A 23,586-nucleotide genomic window follows, 5' to 3' on the forward strand; every position below is an offset into this window, starting at 1 on the left:
ATCTAGCTCCAACAGCCTTGAATTTCTCATGTACAAGTTCATATAGCACCACGCGTCCTGCAGGACAAATAAGAGCCATTCTTCTGCTTCTTGGAAATGATTACATTTATTTTTTTTAGTTTTCACTCAGAAACTTCATCCTGTTAACACTCATGTCTCATCCATCAGCTGTGCATTTAAGATGATGGCTTGATTTGAGCTGCAGCGACTCAGTTCAGACTCCAGAGAGATGCTCTCCTTATCTCTGATGTTATGATGAAGAGTCAGCACAGAGTGTTGCAAGAGTTTCTGTTAGCTAAGAAAATAAGAAAAAACACGTCATCAGTAAATGGGTGCTGGATTCTAAAGAAAACCTGAGAGAAAACTAAGTGGTCTGGAAGGAAGCTCACGTTTTCAAGCATTTATTTGCAAGAAGTGATGTTTGGAACCAACGTGTTCTTCCTCAGACTGGTGAATGTTTCTGAGTCTCCATCTTAATAACCATGGGTAAGCTCGAGTCAGCAGTCTGTGGTGTACCAGCTGTGTTTCTCGCTCCTCATCATCTCTACAGGAACTCGGTGTAAGACGACCGCTAAAGCTGACATCGTGCTGCTGGTGGACGATTCCAACAGTATCTTCAATGAAAACTTCAGGATCATCCTCTGCTTCATCGCTGACATAGTTGGAATGTTTGACATCGGCCCTAACAGAGTTCAGATCGGTAAATTTTCACCTTAGTCAGACCAAACTGGTCTCAACATTCCTGTTTTAGCCGTAGAACAGATGGGATCACATGATCTTCACCTTCTTCATCCATAGTTTTGACTGTTTTATAACTGGTTTTGAAAACTGTGCTATGGCTGAAACAGGTTTTCTCTATGTTGGTGCATCAGTGTCACTTTTTTGTTCCTGTGGTTTTTACCCCTCACTGTGTCTTTTCTGCAGGTCTGACTCAGTACAGTGATGAGCCAAGGACCCAGTGGCACCTGAACACCCAGAGGACCAAGGAATCCCTGCTGAATGATGTTAATGAGCTGCAGCCAATAGGAGGCATAACCACTAGGACAGGTAAGAAGAGCACTGTAGGATCACATGATCTTTCTAGTGTTGTCAGGATACCAGATTTTTAAATTCTGATATGATTCTAGTAAAAATCAACATTAGTACATGTTTAAATACCACAGAAACAAATGTAGAAGTCAAATCTTTCAGACAAACTCCTGTGCACAGTCTACAGTACACAAATTTGTATTTATGGGATTTTGGTGTAACTGGGAAGTCCCACCACCAGATCCTTGCTGTCAAGCTCCCCTATCATGTCTGGGTCCAGCGGGGTGCCCTGGTTGCCCACGTTCGGGGAGGTGTGTATTTGTATCTGTAATTTTTAGACCCTCTCTACTTTCACATCCAGAGATGTGTCTGCTTCTTCCTCTTCTTCGTTGGTTGTTCATAGTGTAATGGGATTAAAGCTTCTTTGTCTCTCACCTCTTTTCCCCAACACCCCCCACTGTTCTTTTTTTTATGGAGCCTCTCACAGACATGGGAAAACGATAGGGCTAGGAAGGTGTCGACTTTACTACATATTTAAACACAAAGCAACAAGGATGACTGTGCTAGTCCCTGAATAGGTGTTAAACCTGGAGCCCATGACTGAATCAAAAGGTCCTTTTGTATTTTAAATTGAGATGTTCAGACCGCCTGGTAACAAAGCCCTGTGCTGGTGTGGATTCTTCCCAGACAGAGGGGTGTCAAGCATACCTTAGATGTGAGTGTTTCTCAAGCATAAATGCTTGAGTCTCCCCAGGTTCTGGGTCATTCTGCATACTGACCGCTTTTGTTGGCAAGCAGGAGCCCGTATTTCATTTGTTCACCCGCAGCAGAGAAAAAAATGCCATAACAATAGCAGTTGGGTTGTATTTGTATAAAACAAATATTAAAAGAACAGAAAAGAGTTGACCATCTGAGTAAACATGACCTCCTCTACTAAACCATTAAGTTGTTTGGACACACATCCTGGAACTAAAAGTTCCTGGGAACGAGGATTCAAAAAGTGTCTCAGGTGGAGGTGGAGCATGACTCACAGGCTGTTGGTCATTCACTTCACCATCATGAGTTCAATGGCATCTTAATGAGTGTTTGTCATCATAGTTAAGAGAATTCAGTGATACAACAAGGTTTGAAAATTACAGAACATGTCAGAAGCATACTTAAGGTAGCAAACACACTGAGTTGAAAATCAATCAATAAAACTTTATTTAGCATTTTTCAAACAAAACAATGCAGCACAAAGTGCTTTACAAACGGACAAATAAAAGGAAAACATGACCCTTACCAAACCATTTAGCTGTTTGGAGTGAAGTTCTTGCAACTAAAAGTTCCTGAGACTTTTGGTGAAAAAGTCTCTCAGGTGGCCGGTGGAGGTGGCAGCATGACTCACAGGCTGTTGGTCTTCACTTCACCATCATGAGTTCAAAGTTAAACTGATGTATTTCAGCTGACAGGATTACAACCTCCACATGGTGAAACAGAAGGTTCTAGAAGAACCACAGAGCTTCTCTGAAACTGCACAGTGTGGACTTTACTGAACACAAGAGAAATCTTCACAAAGGCTTGTGTTGTGTATGTTCTACTGTAAATAGATCTTTGTTTAATAATGAGATATTGGGAAGGCTTTACTTTAAACATTTTTATTTTAGAATTTGGTCGTCAAAATTCTTCTGGTAGTCTTTAGGTAGATAGCATAATGTTTGTTTCTCAACTTACTAACCACAGTTTTCTCTCAGGTGTGGATGGTGCTTTTGCGAATGAGCTGAAGTCCATCTCCTCTGACCCACATGACACTCACATGTACATCATCAAAAACTTTGCTCTTCTGACTTACATCATCACCAGTCTCACTGACAACGTGTGTGACAGCATCAAGGGTCCAGGTAAGGAGGGAGACTCAACATGACCCACTTATGAAAATCTACAACAAACTTGTAGACTTCAGTGATGCAGGAGTGTTTTTCCTGACAGTGGCTCTTTGACTCCTAAGAGTTAAAATTCTTCAATGTTAGGATTAAATGTTTGTGATTTTGCTGTCTTGATTTATATTTCAGACTCATTTCTGACTCTAATGGAGCTCAGCCCCTGATGTTTTCAGCCTCTGCTTTCTTTTTTTTTTCCAGTACGCAGCAGTCAAACAGACTTCTATCACTTCTCCCTACCTGAACAAGACGTCACCCTGCCCTGTGGTACTCCGTCCCCCTCTGGACCTCTCCCATGCTCTGACATGTCCTGGTTTTATAGCAGAGCTTCATCAGAGGCTTTTACTGAGGCCAACGAAGGAAAGGTTAATCCCAGGTCCCTCCGAGCTGGTCGGCTGAGTTTGGACTCCGACTGTTCTTTGGTCATCAGACGTGTCACTGATGAGGATGTTGGTCTCTACACGTGTGGCCGTAATTATGATGATCGTTACAGCGTCAGAGTGTATCTCAGTCTGTTTTTAAGTAAGTCTTATTTCATTATCATCAGTTTAAAGTGTTGCACAGCGCTCAACCTCAGAAACATCAGTTATCATCTGACAGACAAGACTTTAGACTTCCAGTGTAGCCAGCAGATATCTGATATGTGGGCTTAACCTTCCTCTTCTATCTAATGGTCACTTTCTAAATTAGCATTTATTACCAGATCTTATTCCTACTTCAGTCCTGGTTGTTATGCTAAAAAGGACAAAGATGAGAAGAAACTTGTCAGGGTCATGTTTTTAAACTGAGATTTTGATCTTTTTCCTTCAGTCTCTCCAAAACCGACAGACTCTGATCCAGTGAGCAACAATGAACTCCAGTTAGAGTGTTCTCTGTTCAGATTCAGAGGTCTTCATCTTTGTCCACCATACCGTCTCCTCTGGGTGAATGAGACAGGAGCTGAGATTACTGACGGTGTTACAGAGACTTTCAGAGATGAAGGCTGTTTCTCTGACCTGACTGTGACTCGTCAGAGCGGACACAACAAGACATTCACCTGCCAGGTTGTTGATGAGGAGAACAATGTGGAGATACAGGCCGACTACACACCTGTCTTCACAGGTAGGACCATTATTTATGCTTCAACAAGATCTGTGGAACAAAACAGATGACAAGACAGATAGAAGTGTAGGGTAGAAGATGTTTTCTAAAGAGCTGCCACTGTGGTGACCAGAATGCCAGGGTTAATAATTCAATCAGAGATTTCTTAACTAACAGATATCCTTACATGTTCAGTTACAGTTTTTGTTACGACCCAGCTCATGGGGAAAAAGGTAAATAACAAAACCAGATGGAATTGGTTAAACCAAAAGTTATTTAATTACAAAAGAGGTAAAATTGTTTTACAAAATGTGGAAAACAAGAGGTAACTGAAAGGACCAGTGGATGCTGATCCTACCTATAAAAGAATATAAGGGGGACTATAACTAAAGGTTAGCATCTAGCTCACTAGTTTGTGAAAATAAATAAAAATAAACCTAACTGCCCACTCTATCTACCCAAATCTAACATCAAAAAGGAACAGCACCCCTAAATCCTAGTGAGACTAAACAATAAAAGCAACGTGATGTGTATGTGTGTGTGAACTAAACTAAAATAAATTCCTGGCCCATTCTTAAGTGAACGAGTACCTCATAAACAATAGCAAGTTCTAATTAAAAACAATTTACAAAGATAACCAGTTGTAGTTAACAAAGCAAACACTAAAGTCCTAGCTAGAACAATTCAAGGTTAACTTCAATGGCTATCGGAGGAGAGGCACAGGGAAAAGCTGATTCTGAACCAAGCTGCCGCAGACTCGTGTTTCAGGAGTTTTTGTAGGTGCAGGTTTTCCCTGATTGGCTAATTGCTTCAGCTCAGCTGCACCCCAATCAAGCTTCTCAGCTGGCAGCACAGGTGTATGACTTTACCTGAAGATCATAGCACACTCACACAAACACACCCACATGCACACACAGAACACTCCACAGAGGTTAATCTCACACATAGGAGAGGGGATGCTGCTGGGGCCGTAACAGTTATTCACTTATGAATGTTTTTTTCTCATAAAGCTTCAACAGACTGGTCTCCTCTGAGCTCCATCATGCTCGCTCTGCGTATTTCATCTCTTGTTTTGATGAACGTGAGCACTGTTTTGGTCTTCACCCTCAGAGGTGAGGAAATAAACACCATCAATGTGGCAGAAATAGTTCAAACTAATCATATGTAAAACATTAACGCTGCTATTTACTTCCAGGTAACATCAAACCACGGCGTAAAGAAACCAGCGTGAGTTTAAACTTACTCCTACCATGTGTGACATTTCTTCTGACTGATGAAACCTCTGAGACGATGGACTCTGCAGAGTTTGCTCTGTTGACTCTTGTTGTTTTGAATCTCATGTGTTGTGTTGTATTTCACAGATGCATGAGGATGTCATTGAAGCCAACGATGAAAATGATGAAGCATTTGGTGCTGCTTCCATCGAACTGCAACAACTTCCAGATCAAGATTAAGTCAAGAGAAAGTCACAGCGTCCCTTCTGGGAAGCTGTTTAGAGTTAGGCCTGAAGGTGGAGAGCACAGAGAGGTCAGGAGAATATTTAAAATTCAATCAGAGTCATTTTAGATATAAACATTAAAAACAGCTCAGTTTCCTGGTCTAAATGTGGGACTGGACTTCTCTATTCTTAACTTCAGAAGAGCATTCCTCCATGCTAACTCTGTGAATTGTAAATATATATTTCTTTTATTATTGTTTCATTACTTTGACATCTTGTGCAGATTTAACTGTTTGCTTTAACAGAGTTACTATTTAGCTGATCATGTGACTACCAGTGATCATGTGACCTGATGTGAATCTTAAAAGAAGCAGCTTGGTGGTCATTTTGTACTTACCCTACTGAAGGCCTGAAACATGTTGTCATGTTTGTATGAGTCTGTAGTCCTGATGAAATAAAGGCTTTTATTAACAATCCCTCTGAGTGTCTCAGATCTCTTTAATCATTCAGAGCAGCCTTTCCCAGACTTCAGCATGCTGTGGCCCTCAGTGAAACCTGCAAATCTTCAGGGGTCCACCAAAACCCTCAGACAACCAAAACATGACTATCAAAGTATTTACCTCCATCATTGACTTCATATACAGAGAAACACTTTCAGAGACATTGTTGATAGGAAAGCCTCTGCAGAGTCACAAAGTCCACATAGACATAGACCATAGTGTTTATGTTTGATCAGGCATCTGCAAAGTCACCTTTATTTTCTTCTTTAATATTTATCTCTTTAAACACTGTGACCCTACAAATGCTTTCTGAGAAATCAGGATGTCTCCAAAGGCACTGATCATGTCTTCTCATTGTGATGTGCCACAGTAGAATATTTAACAGTGTCACCAGTTAATCCAACACCAGTTAAACCATGACACCGGTTTGCACATCAAACATGGTATAAAGTTGATTCAGGAAATGAAGTTATTGTTTTATATTTTAACCATCATTTTAAATTTTTCATAATAGGTTTATGTTTTTTATTTGTAGAAAATGTCCTCTTATGACCTGCAGTTCCTCTGGAGCCCTCAGACTTTGGGAAGCACTGATTTAGAGGATTGATGATTCAGAGTGGTAGCAGCACCTCTCTCTCTCTCTCTCTCTCTCTCTCTTCCTTGTTAGAAATAGCAGTGACTTTTACCTCAGATGTCCTGCAGGGGGCGTACACTCATTATTAACAGTCTGGTGTGTGTCTAGCAGTGTTAGAGCCTCCAGCAAACGGGGTAATGAAACTACAAAGTGTCATGGTAAATCTGTTTGGGATAGACTATAGTTGATACGTCAGAGTGAATACAGCTCCTGTATTATTAGCTACAACTCCAACAACACTGTGTTTGAGTCCTAATATCTGCTAGGTCACATGGCACATTCCTGACACACCATTTTGTCTGTTTGAGGGATGTCTGTGTGTGAAGTGAGAGAGGACAAATGAGAAAATGCCTCTCATTCAAGTGTTGTTGACTTTCACAATAAAAGCACTCAGGCAGAATAAGAACTACAGACTTGTTCTTAAGGATTTGTTAGAAGTAGAGTCTATAGAGGAGTAGGTGGCCTAGTGGTTTAAGGCGCGCCCCATTTACGTGAGAGGGATATGGCTGCAGCCCGGAGACCTCTGAAATACAGACCTCTGAAGTACGGACTTCTGGCTTTCGGTTGATCTATCTCAGCGCATACGCGGGTATTCACAACGGCAAGTCTAATGGGTCAGAAGTGATCTGGGATTCATTTTTATTTATTCATTTTTAGAATTGTGGTAGGAATTTTGTATGTTTTGTATATTTTAACCTCTGATTTAGTTAGTCTGTAGATTTAGCTGTGCATCTGTCTTATTGACCAAGGAATGACCTGGTGAATCCTTTTGTTCCAACTCCGCTGTAAATCACATCATGATCACCACAGGGCAGTAAGTCATGAGCTGAGCAGCTATATGTTGTAAAAGGTCATAAAGACCACTTTTTAGGGAAGTGACCATCTGTTTTATTGCAACCCAACTGATTTACCCTTCTGCTTAAGAAGTTCTTTGAAGTTGGTCAAAAGCTCATGTGTTTGGTCAACTGCTCAAAGGCATGCTTTAGCAGATATATAAAGGGGGTCCTCCAGTTGCTCAGTGGGCAAGCCTCATACTGCTAACTGCCGTGTGGCTGTGTGGGTTTGCTCCCTCTGTACAGAGTGAATTAAATTCTTGATGCATGTATCTTACCAGTCTTGGTTTTTGACTCTCTATAGGTAATCGAGAAATTTCATTAACAGAATAAATAAAAAACATGGGCTGACCATTAATAAAAACAGAGAAGAAGAAGGGAAAAAGAGCAGTTCTTTTGAAAAATGGAGTCTGAGGTCAGTAAGTAGCTTCAAATTATTTTTTCATGGAAACAGATCAAACAATGCATCTCCTGTCACACAAACAGGCAATCTGTACCAGTTTATTCTCAAACTTGGGGTTGGGAAACCCATGAGGGTCACCGGATGTCTTAAAAAATTAGATTAAAAAAATTTTACACTGCATTTTCCCCATTTTTATGAAAATAAATATAAATATAAACAAAATAGACGACCAGACCAAAATAGACGACCTGACCAGTAGTGATCTGTTATATCCAATATGGAAAATATATATGAACAAAGAACAAAGTAATAGAGGTATCTCCTCTCCATTTGATATGAAAAAAATATATATACAACGTGTGACTTCTCGTGGTCTTTTATTTTGAAAATTACAGCACGGAGGTGGGACATCCGGTCTGTATTTCAGAGGTCTGTATTTCAGAGGTCTGTATTTCAGAGGTCTCCGGGCTGCAGCCATACACTCTTACACTCTTGATTTACGTGGATGGCCAGGGATCAAATCTGGCCTGAGGCCCTTTACTGCATGTCTCTCCCCCACTCTCGTCCCTGTTTATGACTCTATCCACTGTCCTCTATCGTAATAAAGGCACAAAAGTGCCCTCAAAAAATCTCAAAAAAGAAGAAGTAGCATGTCTCAGCAGTGCTGCCATCATGTTTACAGCTGCTTCTCTGACCACATTTAAAGCGACAGCGCACTTCTTTGAGTCATCATGGCCTTAGACGAGAGAATCATCAGGTAGAACACACCTTTAGACAGACGTTTAGGCTGATTTTAATGAGGCGTTGTCGAGTTGATCCGTTCACAGCTCACAGCTTGTGTTAAAGCGTCTAACAGGTCGACAGAGATGCTCTGCATGCTCTGCTCTGCATGTTGCTGTTATTACAGACATCAGATTGGAGAGGAGAGAACACTCCTCCATAAAACATCAAATTAGAAAAAAGAGATGAACTAATTTCATTCATGTTCACTGCACCTGAAAAGATTACGCTATTTCCTGCATTGATGTAAAATTCTCTGAACTAACCCTCCGCCCTAAAGCTTTCTGGGTATTTTTTCCTTGACGTGTCCGATGCTGTATTAAAATGAGCTTATCTCAGAAACGTAACCACATTAAAGGAAATTGCACAACCATTTCAAGTTTTGTTCAAACAAGGAAACACCTCGAGAACTTTGCCAGTTTCCTCAGACCAGATGGCTCTGTTGGGGTTGATCTTCATTTTTGTGCTCCAGTTTGGGGGTAACTACTCTTTTTCTATGATTTATCTTTACATGTGTTAAAGTGTGTCATGGTATAGATGTGCAAATGTATGCTGATGATTGTGTTTAATATAAACATGTAAAATCAGCTGAGCTAGCAGCTAAGGAGTTAGTGGTCAGTCATGTCTGAGGTCTAATCTGAGCAGGACTAAAGGTTTGTTCTTCTGCTGTCAAAGCTCTTACATGTTTATAGGATTATTGTATTGACGGGCTGCAGAGCAGTGAAGGGTTAAGACTTTTGCCTCACAGCATGAAGGTTCCTGGTTCTTCACTCGTGTATGTGTGGGTTCTCTCTGACACTCTGGCTTCCTTCCACCACAAAAACATGCTTGTTAGGCTAATTAGTGACTCTAAATTGGCTGTAGGTGTGAGTGTGAGAGTGCCTGGTTGTTTGTGTTTGCATGTCAGCTCTGTTTCTGACTGGTGATCCATCCAGTCCAGGTTGTACCCCAGTTCTTGCCCAGTGACAGCTGGGATAGGCTCCAGCCCCCTGTGAACCTGAAGGGGATAAGTGGTGTACAAAATGGATGAATGCATCGTGTTTTAAAACATGGGAGGGTTCATTTTGTCAGCTATTTTAAATTTAGTTTAAGTCTTAGTTGTAAGGTTAAATGTTCTAGAGTTTCATTAAAGGTTTTAGTTTCTCGCTCTTGCTTTGGAACTTCTAGCAGTTTCTACTTTTTGTATTGTATTATTTCTATAAGTCTCTCCTTTAGCCCCTTTCTGATGGCCTTGACCTCAAATATCTTAATAACCTACGCTTTAGAATTTACACTGAGAGATTAAAATATCTGGGAATAAATATTAGAAGAAGCCAAAATCTTCTGACCTAAATGATCTTAACTTCGCACAATAAGTCAGGAAATGTTTAATCGATTGTTTCTTTGTTGTAGCAATGCTGCTTGGCTATAAATATTATACTGTTGGAAAGCCTGTTTATTTCCCTTTTTTAAATGGTGCCACATTTGTAAAGAACATGCATTTGTGGGATGAGCAGCAGTGCCATTGTGATTAAAATATCGGTTTATGAGATTTGGCTATCATTGACTTCTGTTTATATTTAAATTGTACACAGTGTCCCAACTTTTTTGGAATTGGGATTATAATTTTTCACCCCCTAATAAAACGAAGGTTGTACAAGCCACAGGTTAAAAATCAGTTAGAGCAAAACTACAGTGTGCATGAACACAGCAGAGTATGTGGAATTATTGGGTAAAGACATTATCCACCAAATCTGTAGATTTATTTTCATCTTTGTCAGCTCTTCAGAGATCAGATGTTAATGTCCAGAGAGATTCTGTGAAGTTTGATGTGAGGTTGGTTTCTGACACTTCTTCTTCTCTTTGTGTCTTTCCAGTGGTCAACAGTCAAGAGAAGATTTATCGCATCCTCCAACCTGAACAAGACGCCACCCTGCCCTGTGGCTCTCCGTCATCCTCTGGACCTCTGCAGTGCTCTGGTATTTCATGGCTTTATAACAGAGATCCATCAGAGACCGTTATGGAGGCAAGCAGTGGGGAGGTGAAGCAGACGTCGTCCCGAGCCGACCGGCTGAGTTTGGACTCCAACTGTTCTTTGGTCATGAAACGTGTCACTGCTGAGGATGTTGGTCTCTACACGTGTCGACAGAATTATTCTGATCCTTACGATGTAAATGTGTATCTCAGTCTTTTTACTGGTAAGTCTCATTTCTGTGATGATCACAACGGATTTTACGCACACTTATGGACCAAAAGATTGCATTGTGTCCAACCTTCCATCTGCTGGTTTTGGTTTATCACCAGTACTATTATCAGACCTTATACCACTCTAGTCACGATTGTTTGGTCATAAATAGAAAAAGGAGAAACTTGTCAGGGTCTTGTTTGGGTGTCCCTAACATTCCATCAGATGTCAGAGCTTTTCCAACTAAATTTTGATCTTTTTCTTTCAGTCTTTCCGACACTGACTCGCTCTGATCCATGGAGCCCCATTGAAGTCAGATTAGAGTGTTCTCTGTTGAGATACAGAGGTTTGAGTTCCTGTCAACCAAACAGTCTCCGCTGGGTGAATGAGACAGGAGCTGTGATTACTGACGGTGTTACAGAGAGTTCCAGACATGCAGACTGTTTCTCTGACCTGAATGTGACGCAGCAGATCGGCAACATCGGGAAATTCAGGTGCCAGTCTGTTAACGAGGAGAACAATGTGGAGATACAGGCCGACTACACACCTTTCCAAACACGTAAGATCACATGATAAATCTAATGAGAGAAAGCTGAGTTTCACTTTGACCCAAACATGGCTGTCAGACCCACTGTACACTTCAAAAAAATCCCCCATTTGGACCCCCTCACTTTGACTGGGTCACAACTGTCTGTGCTACTTTCAGTCAAATCTAATCCTCAATAGAACGATTAAACTAATGAAACTCCCCACCACACTTTTACTGCTACCCTGTAATCCTTCTGCTTTCTCACTGAGAGAACGTCTGCTTTAGAGAAACTCCACGTCCCATTTTCACTGAAACCTGTAGTCTGCCTGTGTAACGAGCTATTCAATTACAAATTCAACTGGGCCAAATTTTAAAATCATAAAAAGTAGCTGGGCCGGACATGTTCAGCTCCCAGTAAGCAGCTGGCAATGTCAAATTTGGACCCAATACAGATCAATTTGATGAAAAATATGCACTTTTTATTCATCGTCTCCTTTTAAAACATGACAAAAGCCAATCAAAAAGAGCAAAAAAACACAAAAAAAGAGCTGAACATCACCTTAGGTAGTGGAAATGTTTATACACTTGAATAAAAATAAAATAAGTTAAATGAAAACATGAAATGAAGTTCTGTAAAAAAATAATTTTGGTCACATCTTATAAACTACATAAAGGCTACATTTTCACAGTTGTCACTCCAGTTGAAAAGGACATGTTTTACACTCCGTACTATGAGGCTACTTCTGTGGATCTGAAATACTGGCATGACCACAGGCTGGGCCACTTGGGGGCTGGTTCTGTGTCGCATGTGGCCCCCAGGCCTCTAATTTAATAGGCCTGACTTTGACCATAAATCACCTAAACTGTCACCACAACTCTGACTTTTATCTAAATGTTGGCAATAAACTCACCTGTTGCTTCTAACCTTGTTTTTGTTCACTTACAATCAGCCACAATGTTTGGTGAGTGAAGCATGAATGCTAGAAAACAGAGTACCTCTGTGACTGTTGAGTGGTCTTCAGAGTGACTCTGTGACTGTTGAGTGGTCTTCAGAGTGACTCTGTGACTGTTGAGTGGTCTTCAGAGTGACTCTGTGACTGTTGAGTGGTCTTCAGAGTGACTCTGTGACTGTTGAATGGTCTTCAGAGTGACTCTGTGACTGTTGAGTGGTCTTCAAAGTGACTTCATGCTCATTTATAAGCTTTGCTTCCTCTGACATCATTATATCATATACAGTTGCAAAAGTGTGATGCATCACTAAATCCTCCTTGTCATCACCATTGTAGAGTGTTTGTGAAATTTCTCTTCATGTATGAACACAGAAATGCTTTTATGGCTCCTACAGCCCTGAATTTATTATGTACTAGCTCATAATGTGCCACACATCCTGGAGGATAACAAGAGCCTTTATCTTCTTCTTAGAAACGATTACATCTATTTTTTAGTTTTTACTCAGAAACTTCATCCTGTTAACACTCCTGTGTCATCCATCAGCTGTGCATTTCAGATGATGGCTTGATTTAGCTGCAGCGGCTCGGTTCAGACTCTAGAGAGATGCTCTCCTTATCTCTGATGTTATGATAAAGAGTCAGTACAGAGTTTTGCAAGAGTTTCTAAAAACTAAAAAATAAAAAAAAAAGACGTGCACATCAGTAAATGGGTGCTGGATTCGAAAGAAAAGCAGAGAGAAAACTAAGTGGTCTGGAAGGAAGCTCACGTTTTCAAGCATTTATTTGCAAGAAGTGATGTTTGAAACCAACGTGTTCTTCCTCAGACTGGTGAATGTTTCTGAGTCGCCATTTTAATAACCATGGGTAAGCTTGAGTCGGCAGTCTGTGGTGTACCAGCTGTGTTTCTCACTCCTCATCATCTCTCTGCAGGAACACGGTGTAAGACAACCACTAAAGTTGACATCGTCCTGCTAGTGGACGATTCCGCGAGTATCACCCATGAAAACTTCAGAACCATCCTCCGCTTCATCGCTGGCATAGCAGTAAAGTTTGACATCGGCCCTGACAGAGTTCAGATCGGTAAAACTTTCACCTTAGTCAGACCAAACTGGTCTCAACATTCCTGTTTTAGCCGTAGAACAGATGAGATCACATGATCTTCACCTTCCTCATCCATAGTTTTGACTGTTTTATAACTGGTTTTGAAAACTGTGCTATGGATGAAACAGGTTTTCTCTATGTTGGTGCATCAGAGTCACTTTTTATTTCCTGTGATTTTTTACCCCTCACTGTGTCTTTTCTGCAGGTCTGACTCAGTACAGTACTAGACCAAGGATCCAGTGGCACCTGAACACCCACAGAACCAAGGAATCCCTGCTGAATGGTGTTAACAAGCTGCAGCAAATAGGAGGCTACACCTACACAGGTAAGAAGAGCACTGTGGGATTACATGGTCAATCTAGTGTTGTCAGGGTACCAGATTGTAGAAAACTCCCAGTTCACTTTAAGAACTGCAGCTCCCAGCATCCCTTGCAGGTCATGTGACGCTCCTCACTCACCTCTGCAGTAAAGAGTAAAATGGCAGCAGCTCATGCAGACTAAGTTCACAACCGTCTTTTTTGCCTTCTGTGACAACTGGTGTACGTCTATATGAATAACCACACACACACACACACACACAAAAAAATACAAATCTCCATAGTCTTATGTTACCTTATTCATCATTACCTACTTGCTCCATGCTGTTTTCATCCACTCTAAAGTCTACTGTGCCATCCTGGTGATTACAGAATTAAAGAACTGATTGAGTTACTCTCTGGACTACCGTATATTCCTTCTGACAGAGGAAGAACTCAGTGATGGCACTAACCTACCAGCTATCAGATGCACCCTGTGCTTTACACCGATTTTTAAATTCTGATCTGATTCTGGTAAAAATCAATATCAGTACATGTTTAAATACCACAGAAACTAATGTAGAAGTCAGATCTTTCAGACAAACTCTTGTGCACAGTCTACAGTACACAACTTTGTTGTAATGGAGGTTTAAAGGACTGTAGGGATCTACTAGCTGTCTGGATCTCAAATCTCCAAACTTCGCTCCAGGTGTGTCTGTTAGCACACAGATGAGGACGACTTCTCTCCTTTTAGAGCTTTAATGAATCTTTGCAACAGTACAAACATGGGTCTGCAACATTTGTAAGTGTGAGTGGTTCTGCAAAGAAATACTATATTCAGTTCTAAAATATTAATGCATTAAACAGTGCATACCAGTATACATACATTCAAAATATGTGCATTAAATAATAACGTATCCCAGAGCATGTAAATATAACATGTTAAAGTAAGTTGCAGCAATCTCTGCTGCATGTTTCAAGTATTTCAAACTTAAACTTTGAAATAATATGCTTAATAAACAAATAAAGACCCTTTGAGCTGTCATTTAACAAGTTTAGCTAAAGCTGACATGATGCTCAAACACGTGCTCAAAGTCGGCAAAGTTTATACACAAACATGAATCACAGCGTGAACATTATAACTTACAGGTCTCGTGGACGCACACACACTTGTATGGGAACTTAAGTCCATGAATCGTGCGTTCAATCATCGAAGCATAAGCCGCTGATCCCTTACGCTTCTCCACACTGCACTCACACTGCGCGCTCTCGCTCTAGCTATCCAGCACGTGCTCCCAGAGTATACAGCGCTTGCACCCGCTCGCTCCCACTCACAGCCGCACACGTAACTGGATCATCAGGAGTCTTAACTGCCTTTTGTACATTTGTATTTATTGTTTTTTTTTGGTGTAATTGAGAAGTCCCACCACCAGATCCTTGGTGTCAAGCTCCTCTATCATGTCTGGGTCGAGCGGGGCGCCCTGGTTGCCCACGTTCAGGGAGGTGTGTATTTGTATCTGTATTTTTTAGACCCTCTCTACTTTCACATCCAGAGACTTTTTCAAATCAGCACAGAGAAGTGGAGAACAGAGAGAGAAACTAACTGAAACTAACTTTTCTGTTGTGTCTGCTTCTTCCTCTTCTTTGTTGGTTGTTCATAGCAGTTGGGTTGTATTTGTATAAAAAATAATAATTAAAAGAACAGAAACGAGTTGACCATCTGAGTAAACCTCTGACCTCCTCTCTTACAGGATGCGCTCTGACACACATCCTGGAGAATGACTTCCAACCCAACGTTGGGATGCGAGAGGATTCACAAAAAATTGGTATCCTCTTTACGGATGGAATGTCCCAGGACGACGTTATCATGCCGTCACAAAACCTGAGGGATAATGGCATCGAGCTGTATGCCATCGGTGAGATTTTTTAATGAGTATTTGGTATCACAGTTAAGAGAATTCAGTGATACAACAAGGTTTGAAAATTATATAACACATCAGAAGCATACTTGAGGTACCAAACACACTGAGTTGAAATTTAATCAATCAATAAGACTTTATTTAGCATTTTTCAAACAAAAACAAAACAATGTAGCACAAAGTGCTTTACAAACAGAAATATAAATAAAAGGAAACATGAACCTTACTAAACCATTAAGTTGTTTGGAGTGAAGTTCCTGGAGCTAAAAGTTCCTGGGACTTTTGGTCAAAAAGTGTCTCAGGTGGCCACTGGAGGTGGCAGCATGACTCACAGGCTGTTGGTCTTCACTTCACCATCATGAATTAAAAGTTAAACTGACATATTTCAGCTAACAGGGTTACAACCTCCCAGTGTTAATTTCGTCGACTAAAACTATGACTAAAAATGTTTGTCGACAGCCTTTTTTTCCATGACTAAAACTAGACTATAACTAACCAAAATAGATCTGTGATGACTAAAATTGACAAAAACTGAGTCTAGTTTTCGTCAAGATGAATAAAACTAGACTAAAATGTAATGTAGTTTTCGTCTGATGTTCTGAATCCGTTATATTTCCCCTCTGTGGGTAAATCTCTCAAACACAAAGCAGCAGTAGCTATTCTGCCTCTCAGCTGTAGAAAGCAGGGACCCCAGGTTTGACGGGGTGAATAGAACATACTACCGTGATTTGGTACCAGATTTAGGCAAGAGAATTTGAATGAAACACAAGAGACTTGTGCCCTATAAAGAGGATCAGCACTCAGTGAAGAAATCCCTAATCCATTACTATTTGCCTCCACAAGTCAACCGTGCAGGCTGATAGGTAGTAAGAAACCTGCACTTCACAGGGGTTGTCAAGTGTGAACCCTCTTTCGTCAGTGTTTCGTCCAGTTAGTCCCACAACACCTCCAGAGGGCTGAACAAGGATCTCAAGCGTCCCAGAGCCACCCCCCTCCATGCCAGCTCTCACCACCCACCATGCCAACGCGCAGACATCATCTTACAGATCTTACCACATGGCCCAAACAGCCTCAACAGCATGCCACCTTCAACAGACCCAGGCTCCATTTCAGCAGGGACCCCAGGTTTGACAGGACATACTTCCATGATTTGGTACCAGATTTAAGCAAGAGCATAAATGCTTGGATTAAAAGTAAAGACTAAATTGTAAGGACTTTCTATGGACTAAAACTAGACTAAAACTAAAAAGGACAGAAATAACTAAAATGTGACTAAATCTAAAATGCATTTCATTTAACGACTAAATCTAAAGCTAAAATTAAAAATACCTGCCAAAATTAACACTACAACCTCCACATGGTGAAACAGAAGGTTCTAGAAGAACCACAGAGCTTCTCTGAAACTGCACAGTGTGGACTTTACTGAACACAAGAGAAATCTTCACAAAGGCTTGTGTTGTTTGTTCTATTGTAAATAGATCTTTGGTTAATAATGAGATATTGGGAAGGCTTTACTTTAAACAGTTTGTTCATTTGTATGTTAGAATTTGGTCGTCAAAATTCTTCTGGTAGTCTTTAGGTAGATAGCATAATGTTTGTTTCTCAACTTACTAACCACAGTTTTCTCTCAGGTGTGGGTGCTGCTTATCTGAGGGAGTTGAAGTCCATTGCCTCTGACCCACATGACACTCACGTGTACTACGTCAGTGACTTTGATGATCTGCTGCACATCTTCACCAATTTCACTGACAACCTGTGTGACAGCATCAAGGGTCCAGGTAAGGAGGGAGACTCAACATGACCCACTTATGAAAATCTACAACAAACTTGTAGACTTCAGTGATGCAGGAGTGTTTTTCCTGACAGTGGCTCTTTGACTCCTAAGAGTTAAAATTCTTCAATGTTAGGATTAAATGTTTGTGATTTTGCTCTCTTGATTTATATTTCAAAATCATTTCTGACTCAAATGGAGCTCAGCCCCTGAAGTTTTCAGCCTCCTCTTTCTTCTTTTTCCAGTACGCAGCAGTCAAACAGACTTCTATCACTTCTCCCTACCTGAACAAGACGTCACCCTGCCCTGTGGTACTCCGTCCCCCTCTGGACCTCTCCCATGCTCTGACATGTCCTGGTTTTATAGCAGAGCTTCATCAGAGGCTTTTACTGAGGCCAACGAAGGAAAGGTTAATCCCAGGTCCCTCCGAGCTGGTCGGCTGAGTTTGGACTCCGACTGTTCTTTGGTCATCAGATGTGTCACTGATGAGGATGTTGGTCTCTACACGTGTGGCCGTAATTATGATGATCGTTACAGCGTCAGAGTGTATCTCAGTCTGTTTTTAAGTAAGTCTCATTTCATTATCATCAGTTTAAAGTATTGCACAGCGCTCAACCTCAGAAACATCAGTTATCATCTGACAGACAAGACTTTAGACTTCCAGTGTAGCCAGCAGATATCTGATATGTGGGCTTAACCTTCCTCTTCCATATGGTAGTGGCTCTTTAAATTACCATTAGTACCTTAGATATCTTATTTACAACCCTAATTCCAAAAAAGTTGGGGTGCTGTTTACATTGTAAATAAGAGAATGCAGTGATTTTTAAATCTCGTAAACCCATATTCAATTCACAATGGAATATAAACAACATATCAGATGTTGAAACTGAAGCATTTTAACATTTTATGAAAAATAATGGCTCATTTTGAATTTGGACTCTTCTCCCGTGAAGCCATGCTGTTGTGATGGATGTGGTATGTGGTTTAGCAGTCTTGCTGAAATAGTCAAGACCTTCCCTGAGTTAGACGTTGTCTTGATGGGAGCATATGTTGCTCTGAAACCTCTCTCTACTTTCCAGCATTGATAGTTCCTTTCCAGATGTGTAAGCTGTCCACGCCATAGACACTAATGCAACCCCAGACCATCAGAGATGCTGGATTTATAACTGTGCTCTGGTAAAAAGCTTGATAGTCCCTCTCCTCTTTATTCCCCAGGACACTGGGTCAGTGAATTCCAAAAAGAATGTCAAATCTTGATTCATGTGGAGGTGAACCATTTAAGAGCTGTACCTGAGATGCCAACACACTTTGCTAAACGGTCAATTAGAATTACATGATCAGTTGAGTCGAAGGCTGCTGACAGGTCTAACAGAACCAAGATGGAAAATTCACCTTTGTCAGCCCACATTAAAATGTCATTGAAACTTTTAGGAGTGCCGTTTCAGTGCTGTATTTTTGACGAAACCAGGATTGAAATTTATCAAAGATATTGTGACCTTCTACAACTTGGAGAAGCTGCTGAGAGACAACTTTCTCAAGGATTTTGGAAATAAATGGGAGTTTGGAGATCGGTCTAACCTTAGGAAAGTCAGAGGAATCTAAGGTGGGTTTTTTAAGTAGAGGAGAAACACTGGCTAATTTGAAATAATCAGGAACACGGCCTAATGATAAAGACTGGTTAATGATGGTGAGAAGACGGAAGAACATCTTTAAGAAATTTAATGGGGATTATATCAACAGGGGCAGAAGACAGGCGCATGTGAGTGACGATGTTGGAGAGGTCATACATGGTAATTGAGCTGAACTCTGAGAGACGAACCGGGCAGCTAACTTGGTTAGAAGGATTATAAACAGGATTTGCTGGCAGACTAGTGATTTTGTTAACAAAGAAATTTAAAAAGTTTTAACAGTCATCAGTGGAGGAAGCAGTGACACCAGGATTCAGTAGCTGATTAACAGTATGAAACAAAAATTTAGGATTGTGCTTGTTATTGTTGATTAGATTGGAAAAATAGGCAGATCTTGCATCTTTAGTGAGCTGATTCAGTTTTATTAGTAATTCCTTCATGTAAAGGTAATGAACAGTAAGCTTTGTTTTTCTCCATCTTCGCTCAGCTCTCCGACATTCTTCTCTGTGGCTTCTGATGGAGTCATCTATCTAAGGAGGGGATAAATGCTCGGGGATTATGCTCCGTTGTAAATAAAATATGTGTTTATGAGATTTAACTGTCATTTCATTCTGTCTATATGTACATTTAACACAGCGCTCCAACTTTTTTGGAATTTGGGTTTTACCACTTTAGACATGATGTTTGGCTGAAACCAGACAAAGATGAGGACTAACTTGTCAGAGTTGTGTATGAGAGTCTCTAATTTCCAGCAGATGTCAAATATCTTTAACCTGAGATTTTGATCTTTTTCCTTCAGTCTCTCCAAAACTGACAGACTCTGATCCAACGAGCAACAATGAACTCCAGTTAGAGTGTTCTCTGTTCAGATTCAGAGATCTTCATCTTTGTCCACCATACCGTCTCCTCTGGGTGAATGAGACAGGAGCTGAGATTACTGACGGTGTCACAGAGACTTTCAGAGATGAAGGCTGTTTCTCTGACCTGACTGTGACTCATCAAAGCGGACACAACAAGACATTCACCTGCCAGGTTGTTGATGAGGAGAACAATGTGGAGATACAGGCCGACTACACACCTGTCTTCACAGGTAGGACCATTATTTATGCTTCAACAAGATCTGTGGAACAAAACAGATGACAACACAGATAGAAGTGTAGGGTAGAAGATGTTTTCTAAAGAGCTGCCACTGTGGTGACCAGAATGCCAGGGTTAATAATTCAATCAGAGCCTTCTTAACTAACAGATATCCTTACATGTTCAGTTACAGTTATTCACTTATGAATGTTTCTTTTTCTCATAAAGCTTCAACAGACTGGTCTCCTCTCAGCTCCATCATGCTCGTTCTGCGTATTTCAGCTCTTGTTTTGATGATCGTGAGCACTGTTTTGGTCTTCACCCTCAGAGGTGAGGAAATAAACACCATCAATGTGGCAGAAACAGTTCAAACTAATCATATGTAAAACATTAATGCTGCTATTTACTTCCAGGTAACATCAAACCACGGTGTAAAGAAACCAGCGCGAGTTTAAAGTAACTCCTACGATGTGTGACATTTCTTCTGACTGATGAAACCTCTGGGACGATGGACTTTGCAGAGTTTGCTCTGTTGACTCTTGTTGTTTTGAATCTCATGTGTTGTGTTGTATTTCACAGATGCATGAGGATGTCATTGAAGCCGACGATGAAAATGATGAAGCATTAGGTGCTGCTTCCATCGAACTGCAACAACTTCCAGATCAAGATTAAGTCAAAAGAAAGTCATAGCTTCTCTTCTGGCCCCCAGAAGATTATTGAATTAAGAAAATGTGAGGAAAATGTTTAATGGTATTTACAGTGTCTTTTCATTTTCAAAATTCCTAAAGGAACCCTAAAATTAACTGAGATTTTTGTTGATTTGTTTGATGTTTGAACAGTTTCTCAAAAATCCACCTGTCAGCCATTATTAGTAAATAAGAAGCATGATAAACACACTCATCAGTCCATTCTTGATTAGAACTGTTGATTACGGCGTCAACCTCCCAATTTCCCTGCCTGGATATCAAAAACAAAAGAGCTGTTTACTGCCTGTGTTTTTCACCAATCAGGATTAGACATATTTAACTCAAACCCAGTGATGAACAACATGACAAATATCTCAATCGCCCCCTTGTGGCTGGCTGTGGTATAGGTGGAAGGGACTGAATTTTCTGCTGATGTCTCTTGTTCCCTTTTTCATGAGCTCTTTGAAAGTCTGTACCGCTCTCTCACCTAGACCGTTAGATGAAGGATGATCAGGAACCGCTGTGTCTGATTCCATGTAGTGTTATAAACTCTTTCATTTGTTCACTGACAAAACACTGGGCGTTGTCAGACACGATCGTCTCTGTGGGGCCATGTGTGCTGAAACTGATTCTAAGGTGGTTTACAGTCATTTCTGATGTAGCAGAGCTCACTGGGTTTACCTACAGCCACTTTGAGTGTGCATCAACAGTTAACAAGAACATTTTACCCATTAAAGATCCTCAGTAATCAATGTGGAGTCTTCTCCAAGTCTTCTCAGGCCACTCCAAAGTAGTCCACATAGTGGAGCCTCTCTGTGCTCCTGGCGTGTGCTGCATGACTTTACCTTGTTTTCCATGTGGCTGTACATTTGAGGCCATGCGGCTCATCCCAGGATGCGCTTAATGCAGCTGCTCCATCAAAGATACTCGTCCTGTCTCTGGTGGGACAATGCCGGCTCCCCACAGCACACATCCATCCTGAACACTCAGGTCATACTGTCTCTGTAAGGCAGAAAGTCTGTCCAGGTTATTCTGCCAGCCTCTCAAGATAAACTCACGTACCCTCCAAGGTTTTGGATCTTTTGTTGTTTGCAGCTGGTCTGATGTCATTAGTGGGCTTTGCTCCTGATCCAACATTAGCACCATTTCATCAGATGATGGACCATTAGGTGTCTCTGAAAGTGGGAGATGACTGGTAGAGTCAGCATTATCTTTGTCTTTTCCTCCTCTGTAAATGATAACATGTTGATCTGCTCAGCAGTACAGCCCACCTCACTGCTTTCATCTCATTGGTTCTTTGTTGATGATGTCATGCATAGAGAAACGTCACCAAAAAGGCCATGCTTTTGAGCTGTTAACAACCAGGCCACGCATTCAAAGTGAACAAATAAAACATTCTTATTTCTTTAGCTACATTTGCATCCTGAAAGCAGTGAAATGTTGAGGCACAAAAAAAGTTTTACAACTCTCAGAGAAACAGCAGCAGGCAGGAATTAAAAATGCCTCCATAGTCTGGACGAGCAGCTTCACACAACACCGGTCTGGTTCAGTCCAGTTTTGGCACATTAACCTTTGATTGTACCTGTGTTTCCCAGCTGTTGTCTGTCCAGTTTTGCTCATCATTACAAGAAATCCATCTGTTTTTAGAACTCAGTAGAGCTGGATGTTTGGCTCCCGAATGGCTCTTCATTCAGTTTGTGGATTAAATAATGACAGAATGGAGGAAAGGAAACTGCACTCAAACAGGAGCGAGCTTCTCATTACTTAGTCTCTCACTCCTTAAGGTTTATTCAGTTGATAGTACATCACTGCTTCAATTAAATTTATGTTTGTGACAAAATTATTATTATATGCTAAAGGGGCTCAGCTAGCCTCTTAGCTCAGCACAAGACTCCTCTGGACTCTTGTCTTCCTTCATCTGAATAGACGACATGAGAGGTCAGGAGGTCATATGAGGTTGTACGCATACACTTCTCCTGAGCTGACAGGTTACCCCTGCTGTTGCTGAGAATGGTGGAGCTTCTCTGTCAATAAAATTGATGCCAAGGCCGGTCAGGAGGCGTGCAAAAACACCTCCTGGCAAAGAACCTGTAGCTGAAGGTGGTTGAAGCAAAGTCAAACACAACCATGCACAGTCAAGAATAGTCGTGCAGACTCACATTTTCAGGATTTTTTAAATGTTACTTTTGTTGGAGTGTAAATCTCACCAAATGACCATGTTTTCATTTTACATTTAACTAAATCTATGTATATACTTTTATAAAAATGGGAAAATTATACCATTAGCACCATTTGTGAATTGTAAATATATATTTCTTTTATTATTGTTTTATTTACTTTAATATCATGTAGATTTAACCATTTGCTTTAACAGAGTTACTATTTAGCTGATCATGTGACTAGCAGTGATCATGTGACCTGATGTGAATCCTTAAAGGAAGCAGCTTGGTGGTCATTTTGTACTTACCCTACTGAAGGCCTGAAACATGTTGTCATGTTTGTATGAGTCTGTAGTCCTGATGAAATAAAGGCTTTTATTAACAATCCCTCTGAGTGTCTCAGATCTCTTCAATCATTCAGAGCAGCCTTTCCCAGACTTCAGCATGCTGTGGCCCTCAGTGAAACCTGCAAATCTTCAGGGGTCCACCAAAACCCTCAGACAACCAAAACATGACTATCAAAGTATTTACCTCCATCATTGACTTCATATACAGAGAAACACTTTCAGAGACATTGTTGATAGGAAAGCCTCTGCAGAGTCACAAAGTCCACATAGACATAGACCATAGTGTTTATGTTTGATCAGGCATCTGCAAAGTCACCTTTATTTTCTTCTTTAATATTTATCT

The 23,586-nt window shown here is 40.8% G+C and overlaps 2 protein-coding genes across 2 annotated transcripts; both read left to right on the forward strand.

The window, feature by feature from the left end:
* Nucleotides 1-482: 482 nt before the first annotated feature.
* LOC121521176 lies at nt 483-5,482 on the forward strand. Its single transcript, XM_041804931.1, has 9 exons — nt 483-486; nt 551-700; nt 925-1,047; nt 2,763-2,909; nt 3,150-3,470; nt 3,759-4,049; nt 5,039-5,140; nt 5,224-5,255; nt 5,390-5,482. Exons 1-9 carry the CDS (start codon nt 483-485, stop codon nt 5,480-5,482), a joined length of 1,263 nt encoding a protein of 420 aa, XP_041660865.1.
* Nucleotides 5,483-9,049: 3,567 nt separating this feature from the next.
* On the forward strand, nt 9,050-22,475 carry LOC121521177 (collagen alpha-1(XII) chain-like). The gene is made up of 11 exons (XM_041804932.1): nt 9,050-9,095; nt 10,473-10,793; nt 11,049-11,339; nt 13,190-13,339; nt 13,566-13,685; nt 15,408-15,572; nt 17,207-17,353; nt 17,592-17,912; nt 19,774-20,064; nt 20,280-20,381; nt 20,465-22,475. The coding sequence occupies exons 1-11, from the start codon at nt 9,050-9,052 to the stop codon at nt 20,509-20,511; spliced, it is 2,001 nt and encodes a 666-aa protein (XP_041660866.1). The 3' UTR covers nt 20,512-22,475.
* The last annotated feature ends 1,111 nt before the right edge of the window (nt 22,476-23,586 follow it).

The sequence above is a fragment of the Cheilinus undulatus genome, linkage group 14 (assembly GCF_018320785.1).
Source record: "Cheilinus undulatus linkage group 14, ASM1832078v1, whole genome shotgun sequence".
Taxonomy (NCBI): Eukaryota; Metazoa; Chordata; class Actinopteri; order Labriformes; family Labridae; genus Cheilinus; species Cheilinus undulatus.